Source organism: Phyllopteryx taeniolatus, chromosome 6 (assembly GCF_024500385.1).
Source record: "Phyllopteryx taeniolatus isolate TA_2022b chromosome 6, UOR_Ptae_1.2, whole genome shotgun sequence".
NCBI lineage: Eukaryota > Metazoa > Chordata > Actinopteri > Syngnathiformes > Syngnathidae > Phyllopteryx > Phyllopteryx taeniolatus.
In genome coordinates, this window is record NC_084507.1 from 26069941 (window position 1) to 26080833 (window position 10893).

Consider the following 10893-nt stretch of genomic DNA (forward strand, 5'->3'; position numbering starts at 1 on the left):
GTTTTTCTCTTACTGTACTTATTTTAAAACAGTTTTGACTTTTTTTTATACAATTTTTTTTTAGCAAGACAAAAAGAGTTTGTTTTAAGATTCAATTCATACAAGTTCCATTGGCAGATGTTTTCAATTAAAACAAGACACTTTGTCCCTAAAATAAAGGACAGTAGTTGCTACTGCAAAAAAATGCAAATAACTTGAATGTGCTTTTGATTGACCCTGACTGGTCCTAAACAAATAAAATGAAGAGAGTGATGAAAGAAAGATAGAAAAAAAGACAAAAAGAATGGTGGGTGTGGGGAAGGTCGAGGGGGGGGGGGGGGGGGGGTGTTAACAGCTTCAATAAATCATCCGGTCCAGTCACCGCTCCCTGGAGAGGAGGGATGGATTAAATTAAGCACTCCTTGGACTCCCTCTCTCACTCTTTCTCTCCCCCATCTCTTTATTATGTATCTCTCTCTCTCTCTCTCTCCCCTTTATAAATGCAGTCAGCTGATCATTAGACGGCACACGCACGGAGCAGCTCGCCGCACAAAGCGGGAGAGGAGAGAAGAGAGAGGGAAGCAGCAGAGAGACGAGAGAAGGTGCAACGGCGGGGCGGAGGTGGGGGGTGGGGGGGGGGCGAGCCGGCGGACTTGAGGACTACTTGCACCGGAGACCGGGACTGGAGGGTTTTCCGAATTCCATTCTCCCCTCCCTCTTTCTCCTCTCCTCTTCTCTTAAGACAAACCAGGCATTTATATTTCACCGCACGTGAGGCTCGCTGCGAGTGGACTTCCGCTTGTCTGGTGCCCAGCCAGCTACGCGAGGGGAGCTGTCCGGTGCTGAACTTGCTGCTCCCGGTCTTCCGAGGAGGAGCAGCAGGAGGAGGAGGAGGAGGAGGAGGAGGAGGAGGGGGAGGAGGAGGAGGAAGAAGAGGAGGAGGAGGAGCCAGTGGTGGAATTTCTACAAACAAAATCTTCCCAAAATTCAAAAGACCACAACTATTTGACGAGCTCGCTCCCGGGTGGTGTGCGTGTGTGGACTCGTGTGTCTGAGTGTGTGTGTCGCACCACCATGCCGAGGTCTTTCCTGGTGAAAAAGGTGAAACTGGATGATTTCTCCACCGGGGACGATTTGGAGAGCGCCTACCGGCCCAGGACGGAGCTCAGCCTGCGGCTACATGACAAAGGTAGGTCGGGCTCGGCTCGAACAGGTGTGCGGCCGTTGCGCCTCGACGAGGAGGGACACATTATATTACACGCATTACAGCAATGAACTCAACTGCCTTGCTCATGGGCCAGACAAAAGCTTCGTAACCACTCGGCCACGACTTTCCCATAACCAAAGTACAGTGCCAAATCGAGTGCAGTACTCTCCCAGCGGAGTTATTTGAAAGTGGATGTTAGCGAGAAGGTCCCATGAACTCAAGCCTTCCCATGTTTCATTGATTTTCAACACCCCGCCTCCCCAATGCACTGCCTCCAAAACAGGCCAAATGTGCTTTCAACTTTGCACTTCATGGGTCATTTAAATAATATTCACAATCATAATAATTCATTTTATTTACAGGTGCCTTTCAAGCCACTCAAAGTCACTGTACAAACAGTTAAAAGAAATACACACATAAAGTCCAAGTTCATTAATAATATATTCTCAACAGGCTTCTGCCAGGGATCTTTTTTTTACGTGTGTGTTTATAGAGCAATGAACACGAAGCATACAGTAAAAACTCTATCAAGTCAAATGCCCCTGAGTTTGCACAATCCAGAATTTGAAGACTGTTTTCGGGACAAATGTGCGCCTAAATTTGTTTTGAACCGTTGTCGTGCATGATGTCACGCGAGACCTCTGCTAGACTTCAGTGCAGCAAGCGTCAAAGAATTCGAACTACTTATTCGGTTAGGTAGAGCTGGCTCAAGCGGTGTTAAAAGAAGAAGGATGTAAGAATTCAAAAAGAAGAAGATACGGAGTTGTCATTTATCAAAGTTGAGATAGATTGTTCTGAAATGTTTCTGTTATCGAGAATAGTAAATAGTAAAATTTTTGACACCAAGAAAAAGCAATTTTAGAAGGATTTTAACTTTTTTTTTTTTTACACTTGTATGTCCACTAATATTGTTAAACTGCGATCGAAACATTTTCAGTGGCGTTAAAACAAGTTTTAGGATGTTGACAGTTTGAGAGAGGAACTTTCTTTTTTTTCCCATGTGAAAAATTGTCTAGAAATCGAATCCAAATTCAAACTGTAAATTGTGTGGTTAATATGTTTGCATTAAAAGGGGAGTTTACGATAAAAAACAAACAAACCCAAAACGAACACTTTTGCTCATATTTGTTAAAACAGTGGTACGTCATAAGTATGATTTGTGGAAAAAAAACAGCCGTCTCTGTTGTGTCTCATTGGATCTCCAAGAAACCACTGCGCCTGAGGAAAAACAAGCAATCAGAGACTGTAGGCGTGACTTACGAGCTGTCGATCATTTGCTGCGCACTTGCGGGCACACTCATGGTGGACACACCCCTTGAACTTCCTTCCAAGCATTCACTGGTTTGAGTAATTGAGCATGCTATGCTGCCTACAAGTTACATGATCACGCAGAATGATGTGACTGATGAGTGTGCTGGAGTCACAGATTGAATGCAGATCTTGTTCGTTTGGGTGCTCGCACACTTTAGTCAGCCCGATTCTTGTACCGCCTTCGGCAGCAGTGTGACTCATTGTTGTGTGCGGTGAACTTCAACACACCCTCCAACAGACGTCTCCCTGCCTCCGCCCGGGCGCCACTGACACCTTGTTGCATCAGCGAGTGCTTCCCGCACGAAGATATATTTAAAAAAAATAAATAAATAAATAAATATCTGTCAGTGGCGTATATGTCGAGGCTAACAAGCCCCGTGCGGCTTCTCACGCGACCCGCAGTCCTCCGCTACCTTTTTCTAGTTCTTCCCCCTCCCCTCCATCCCTCCGAGCTTCATGTGGTTGTAACACTGACTGCAGTGCAGGATTTCGCCTGCGCCTTAGCAGCAACTTTCTGCTCGGATGAAGCAGAGTTGGGAATAATTAAGATCCCACTTGTGTTGCTTTGTGTGTAACGGGACCGCTCGGCTAAGAGGGGCGCCCTGCGGATAGAAACTCGTCATGTCGACGTTGCCTCTTCGAGCTGAATAATAGCTACACAAAACCAAGACTACTTCATGCTAAGTACGAGCACTAAAATCAAAACAAACTATTCTCCAGAGTGTTTACAGATTATGAAGAACTTGAGTCATTTTGTACGGAAAAGTGCAAAAGTTTTAGGCCATAACTATGCTTGTTGTTGTAGCTTTTTATAGCTTCTGGTATTTAATGAAGTCTGACCGATATGGATTTTTTTGAGGCAGAATAATATTTGGCAGAATAAAATTCCGATAACCGATTAATAAGCCAATTAAAAAATAATAATAATATAATGACAAAATTAACTTATTTTTTTGCTCCCTTAACGCTTACAACAATAAAAATATGAATTACAAGCAGAACATTTGACTGTTTTACAGTACTTTGTCCTTCAGCATTTGTTGAACTTTACAACCGAGGAAAATAAACCTTTCAATCTTTTTTATATTTTACAGCAGTTATTCTAGCATAATAAAAATGTTCATCGGAGAACAGATGCACATGTTAGAGAGAATTGTGCTGTTTCTCAAGTTTGAGGGGAGGTTGTCATATTATATTGTATCATAATATTGTTCACTAACTCACCTGGAGGTTGAGGTCAAGCAAATGTGAACATTATAATCTTGGATCCCATCGAGTTGCACAAGTTTGCAGCATACGGTGTCAACTATACAATCTGATTGTACTTTTAATTGTGCACAAAGTCAAGCCAAACGACCTTGAAACATGACAAGATGATCCGCGGCTTTAAAAAGACATTAGGGGACGGAACTTTAAAGAGCCAGAGGAGGTATATTCAGGCGTTAAATTATCTATGGATACAGTTGTGGGTCCTAGAGCGTTCTCAATTGTTGTTAGAATGTGGTAAAACTAGTCAAAATTTGTTGCTACAGTGCTGATGGTTGGTCTATGCTCTTATATGACACCCATACAGAATACAGTAATCTACTTTGCAGTTGAACAGGTTGGCTATCATTACTGTCCAATAGCAAACATAGTTTATGATCAATTGGGCTATGTAATATGACACAGACACTCATTACACAAAACCTGGAATTAAATCTTTTAAGCTGATTAAATCAAAACAAAATGTGTAATTTCGCTATATCTGATAGCATGCATATACAGTACAAAACGGATGGCTAAATAGCTGTCGAACAATAAATTATGTGAGCAGCACTGTGTCCAAGTGGTTAGCACATCTGTCTCACAGTTTGGAGATTCGGAGTTGAAGTCACGGTTCCGGCCTTCCTGTGTGGCTTTAACATGTTCTTGCCGTGCTTGTGGGGTTTTCTCTCGGTATTCGGGCTTCCTCCCACATCCCCAAAACATTAAATGTTATGCTGAAGAGTCTAAAGTGTCCATAGGTATGCTTTTGAGTGTGATTGGTTTGTTTATATTGTAAGTATTTACAAGGCGTACTGCTCTAATGCAAATGTTCTGCGGATTGTTGACAGTGACTGAAACAACCATCCAGTCTACGCACTGCATTTAATGTTTCAAACAAAATGGCTGCCTAAAAAGAATAGTTTGTTGCGGCTCACAAATCTCCTGCGGTCGCTCCTCTCACCTTATTAAAATGTATCCACAAAGTAGACATGCATTAAAGCACTCAGCATAATTTCTTGTTTAAAGGCTCCAGATTTGGAAACAAACAATCAGACTCGCTTCAACGAAAATCATCATCTGTTCAAAACCATACAGTCAATATTTAAGGTTGACGGTGCAAGGTTTAAGACGACAAATGCTGCTTTAGCACTGCACAGCATCGTCTCAGCTCTTTAGACCTTGGTTTGGGGAGGTCGCGTTTCCATTTCAATAAAGTATATGGGAAAACCACGCTGCACTAAACGAGACATGGTAACAAATAACAACATTGGATGTGGGATGTGGCTGTTGGCCACGGTTAAGGAGATCGATTTTAATCGAGAGGAGACTGTGGACAGCAGGGAAAAAAGACTGCTGCAGCAAAGTGGAGACTGTGGAGTATAATAATTTATAATTACAAATCTGCTTGACAAGTTAATGCCCAGAAGTGCTGCGCATAAGTGTTTCCCGACCTTTATTGTGCCAAGGCAGATATTTTACATTAGAAAAATCCCACGGCACACCACCAAACAACAATGTCACAAAATGTATAAATACTCAAGTAATAATGATCTTTTCTCAATTACTCACAAGTTGACTAACTCAGACTGAAATGTGGGCCTGGTTAGTTGAACACAAAGCTATTATTCTGTTGTATTAATGACAATAGGTGGATACACAGGTTAGTTGATTTTAATCATTATGATTAATCGCTCACAGCACACTGGTTTGGAATCACTGGTTTACTGTACAGTGTATTTTATTGGCTTGGCCTGCTTGGAAACCCGTGCCACTGGAAAAGCTCCAATACAAAGTAAAGCCAGGGGCTAAATATCACAAATTCTTATCTTCACACTGCTTGTCTCTTCACCTTTCTGAAAAGCAATGTTTTTATCATATCAAAAAGTCCAAATCGTCATGAAGTGGACTTGCAGGGCTGTCTGTGATCAGGCGTGAATGAAAAAAAAAGGAGCCACAACAAAGTACAAAGCAGAGCTGCACAATATTGGGAAAGAAATGATAGTCCTTTTCTTTGTGATATATATTGCAATGTTAAAATACAGAGTGACATCCACGTAACCAGCACACATTTCTCTTTTTCCCAGGAGAACACAAAAGTAGACTGAGTCATTTGTACAAAGTCTACCTGTATTTAAAGGCACTGTAGTTTGAGCAATAGTCCAGCCAGAAATGAAGCTAAAATAATTTCTTTTCACGCCCAGTCATACTGTACAGTCATTAGCACATTCCTAACACTATTCATTTGTTTTCAATAAATGTGTTATTTTACACCAGTGTTTTAATACACGCATTAATATTTCTATATTTGAATGCATTAGTTTAAGCAAAACACATTGTTGTGTACATCTGAAGTCCTTTCAATAATGTGGTGCCCCCCCCCCCCCCCACCCCCCAAGTATAATCTGTTGCGACATGCATTTGTCCGTCACCTTCTGAAGTAATATACAATAAATGCAGGCATGCAATCGTTTCCCGGGTCCTCATAAATCATACAAAAAGAAGTATAGACCAATCTAGGCTGCTGTGTGTTGTTTAATGAATTAGAATTTACCGTAACATCGGTGCTAATCTGATTAGCATGTCCAACCAGGTCCCTCTGCTGGTTACTTATTAATATTACAGTTGACCGCATATCAGGACCCTGCGATGGGACGACTACGCACACGTACGTTGCGACGACAATGCTCAAACGATCTAAATTGTTTTCTTCTTGCCTCACAGCCGGCTACATCAGCGACTACATCAGCCCGTCGGTGTACGATGGCGAGAGCGACGGGGGGATTAAGGTGCCCTCACCGGACCCCCTCTATGACGGCATTCACAGCGACTACGGAGCGCCGGACTCTGAGTCTCCCGACAGCCCGGGCTCCGAGCTCACCGACGGCTACATCAACGGCGACGCGGCGGTCAGCGACGGCTACTCGGTGGACGCCTTTTACATCACGGACGGCCGCTCGAGGAGGAAAGCCATGGGGAGCCCTCGCACCATCCAGAGGCACACGTGCAACGAGTGCGGCAAGACCTACGCCACGTCGTCCAACCTGAGCCGGCACAAACAGACGCACCGCTCGCTGGACAGCAAGCTGGCCAAAAAATGTCCCACCTGCGGCAAGGTGTATGTGTCCATGCCCGCCATGGCCATGCACCTGCTCACGCACGACCTCAAACACAAGTGCGACGTGTGCGGCAAAGCCTTCAGCCGGCCGTGGCTCTTGCAGGGCCACATGCGCTCGCACACGGGCGAGAAGCCCTTCGGGTGCGCCCACTGCGGGAAAGCCTTCGCAGACCGCTCGAACCTGCGCGCTCACATGCAGACGCACTCGGCCTTCAAGCACTTCAAGTGCAAACGCTGCAACAAGACCTTCGCGCTCAAGAGTTACCTGAACAAGCACTACGAGTCCGCTTGCTTCAAAGGCCCCTTCTCTCCTCTCGGGCCCCTGGATGCATGACCCCCCAAATCCACTTGCAAAAAAAACAAAACAAAAAAACAAACTGCAAACCTAAATCGCCATTATTCTTACAAACTGACACAAACGATCTATTTTTTGTTCTGACCTCACTTTCTCTTCCATGCTCACATTCTGCACCTCGCTTTCCCCCTGCAGCCAATTAACGGCGATGACGATAGCACAATTTTTCTCCTGGAGTTGAAGGACTGAAACCGTTTTACGCATGCACTTCCCGACAAAGACAAACGGTTCACTTCTTCTTCCTGTTCTGGATCGAGACAATGAAAACACAAACATGGCTTCTGTCTGGCATTAAGACACGGTACTGACTTATACAAGGATGATGGTGCCAATGGCAAGCCAACGGCTGCTGGGTTCCTCTCGGCACTACAACTTATAAAAAGAGTTTTTCCCTTTGCTTTTGGAGGAATAACAGTAAGAATTATAGTAATAACAATGATAATAATAATAATAACAATGTTCTTCTACACCAAGTGACCATATTCTCTACACTACTAAGCTAGAAAAAAAGGCTATTTATTTATTTATTTATTTATTTATCTATTTATTTATTTTCATTTATTCAGTTGCACTTAATTTTTTACATTTTATTTCCTTTTTCTACCAGTGCAGGCCAAAGCATATGCCACTTTTAAGTGATATTTCTTTTATTATGTTGTTAATTTTTTTTTGTTTTATATAAAGGTTATTTGCATGCAAAAAAAAAAAAAATCTATGCCAACGTCAAACAAAGTTTGGGATTATATTTGGGGTTTTTTTTGGCCAAAATTCTATAGATGAGGGCAATATTTTTCTCTTGGAGCCTCCGTAGTACTTTTTTCAAAGCAATAATCACACTAATGCATGGTATTTTATGATGAACTTACGAAGTATTACCTACTACTGTATAGCAGTTTTAAAAATCAGGTATGTTTTACTTCACCTATAGTCATAAACAGAAAAAGAAACATATTGCAGACATCAGGGAACATGCCAATGTAGTGTTAGCGAAACAAAAAAGAAACAAAAAGTCTTTCCTCTCTTGTTATGCACTGCCTGCCTCTTAGTGAGTAGAACTAATGTAGGATTCGGGTGAAAGGAGCTGGGATCAGCGGCTTGCTGGCTTTGACGCCTGTTGTCACTGCAGTCCCGGACAAACAAATGTTTAACACCCCTCTTGAAAAATTGGAGAAAAAAAGACTGGAGTGGAGCAGTGACGTGCAGGTGCATCCACCTGAAGTGAAGGCCGATGCATGCTAACACTGAAGTTGGCTGCGGTCAACTTTAAATGCAATGCATTATTCAACCGCACATAAAGCGTGCATTCTTAGACCGCGGAAAAAGGGTGCACTTATGGCTGGATGGCCTGGCACCTTCACGGTTATAACGTCCCCATTATACATTAGACCGGCTTATTCTGCAGCAGGCTCCATTCATTCCTACTGAGCCAACCAATAGGATTAACCCACAAGTCATATAAGGGCCCTGAACAATACATGATGGGAGTGTTGATCCATATGGCTGATAGCCGTGCGGCTGAACCCAGCTCTCTGAGCCCAAAAAACATCCGCTGTAGATTCCTGGAGCTTCCCTGGAGACACACTGAGGACACACATAGCTGCACAAAAAACATTAGCGCTTGGGAACGACGATTTGTGTTATGTAACCTTGCCAAGATGCACGCACACACACATACTCAAAGCGACCCGGAGAAAACATCTGCGCTGTCTGATTAAACTCCACGCCCCAGTCAAGCTTCCAACAATTGGAAATAATAGGTTTAATATGAACAAGTGCTTCTCTTACAAAGGACTTGTGATAATTGCAGCAGTTCCTCAGGCGTGTGTAACCTTTATTTAATCACACTTCCGAGATGAAGATCCCGAGTTTAATAAGGAGATTAATCAATTAGTGATTCGCCTATCAGTGCGCATTATTTTAGGGTTATAAGGATAAAAGAAGAGTTTGCACTGAACATGCACTTATGCCCTACTTTTACCTTCATCTCAGATATAAACTAACAGACAAACACTTCTGAGAGTGTTGTGAAGGCAGCAGTTTTGGACAAAGCTGTTAAGTTGCAGCAGTCGATCTAAGCGTGAGCTCTTTGAAAAATGAGCCTCAAAAGCAGAAGTAGGTCTATTTTTAACCAGGATTTAAAAAACATTTTTTTAAATAGTGAAGTAAAACATAAAAAGAAAATAGCACAAAAGCAACAGCGATGAAGATAAGGTTGGAATATTTATCAACTGTGAAATCAATGCAATACCATTAAGGAGCTTAATAGCAGATATGAAGTTAGAGAAGTAAGTAAAGAAAGTGTGCAGGAATAATTAGAATGGAATTCAGCAGAGTGTAGACCTCAGCCAAGGCCCAAAAGTTCCACTCCAGTCCTGAAGGTGGCAGTCATGAGCATTACAAAAACAAACAAAAAAAGGTGATTATTGCGTTGTGCAATTTACATTTGGAAAGGTAACAAATATCCTGAAAAAGCCCAGAAAATCTCACAGTATTTTCAATAGACTATCAAGTTGGACTCTCAAATTCCCACTTGTTCGCTCTGCCGCCAGGTTCTGTGCCGTGCGCGTACTTACGACCAACAACGAGGCACTCTAAAGCAGCCACGCCAGCCTGAAGTCCACTCGCGGGCTTGTCAAGTCAAGTCGCTCATCTGTTTTTCCTCCACGTGACGTGCACGCACTCACGGCCGACAACGGGGCGCTCTAAAGCAGCCAAGCCAGCAGACTATCCGAAGGGAAGGTGTATTTTCGGGGTGTTGGCATAGCTAGCTAGCTAACTGCACGTCGCAAATGCTCCGAATAACCGCTGATGCGAACAAAGGCGTTCAAGTTCTTATAGAATGGGGGAGGTGTGTTTAGCCACACCCCTCCAAAAATCAGGACAACTGAAATGGTGAAAAACAGTTTAATCACGCTCTGTCTCCACATTTAAGTACGACATACTGTAGTTCTCAGTCTACATGTTTCCATCAATTACCTTCAACCATTTATAATGTATTAATCCTTGCGTTTGATCGCAATGACAGTATTGGTTGCAGTTGTGCGTCTCCATGTAAGCTCCAGATCTTTTGCTCTCCAAGCACTTCCATTCTAATCATGTCCACCTTCAAAGAAAGTAGCACAATGAAACTAACTAGAATTCAGGTAGAGAAGAATTGAAAACTTGTACTAGCTTGACCTCTCTTCTTTTTTTCTTTTTTTGTATTTCCGAGCTGAAGGGCGCAACGTTGACCGAACTAATCACTTATTGGACGATGGTTTGTAAAAGGACTGAGGCGTTTTTACCGCTGTACAGTGATATATGACACACTTTATCTCGGGGGGATTCTGGGCTCTCTGGTGCAGAGGGAGGATCTCCTGGATCTTTTGAGCCAGTATTTAGACAATGTAAGCACAATGAACACAAAGCATTTTGTGGCACTTCATAATAAAGAACTATCTTAACCAACAAAGATGCTTTGTTGTCTTATTTTTTTCCCATTATAGCTGAAATATGAGTGGGGAAAATAACGTTCTTCATAGCTTTTCATTCACTTTAAACTGCGTAACTACCTTTAAATGAATTCCTTTTTGAGTGCCGGCTTCTGTTTACATAGAGGATCCTTCTTTCTGGACACATCTCTATTATATTAGCAGAGCCAACATTGTATGTTTAAAGAGATACAGAGAGATAGCGAGA

The 10893-nt window shown here is 42.7% G+C and overlaps 1 protein-coding gene across 1 annotated transcript; it reads left to right on the forward strand.

Moving 5' to 3' along the window:
- The first annotated feature begins 616 nt into the window (after positions 1-616).
- LOC133480035 (transcriptional repressor scratch 1-like) lies at positions 617-10666 on the forward strand. The gene is made up of 2 exons (XM_061777664.1): positions 617-1168; positions 6467-10666. The coding sequence occupies exons 1-2, from the start codon at positions 1054-1056 to the stop codon at positions 7192-7194; spliced, it is 843 nt and encodes a 280-aa protein (XP_061633648.1). The 5' UTR covers positions 617-1053; the 3' UTR covers positions 7195-10666.
- The last annotated feature ends 227 nt before the right edge of the window (positions 10667-10893 follow it).

What these genes read in the sequence shown, in the direction of transcription:
- LOC133480035 (XM_061777664.1), top strand. Translation starts at nt 1,054, where the DNA reads ATGCCGAGGTCTTTCCTGGTGAAAAAGGTGAAACTGGATGATTTCTCC. An exon ending in CCTGCGGCTACATGACAAAG is followed by an intron (nt 1,169 to 6,466) that starts GTAGGTCGGGCT and finishes CTTGCCTCACAG; the next exon opens with CCGGCTACATCAGCGACTAC.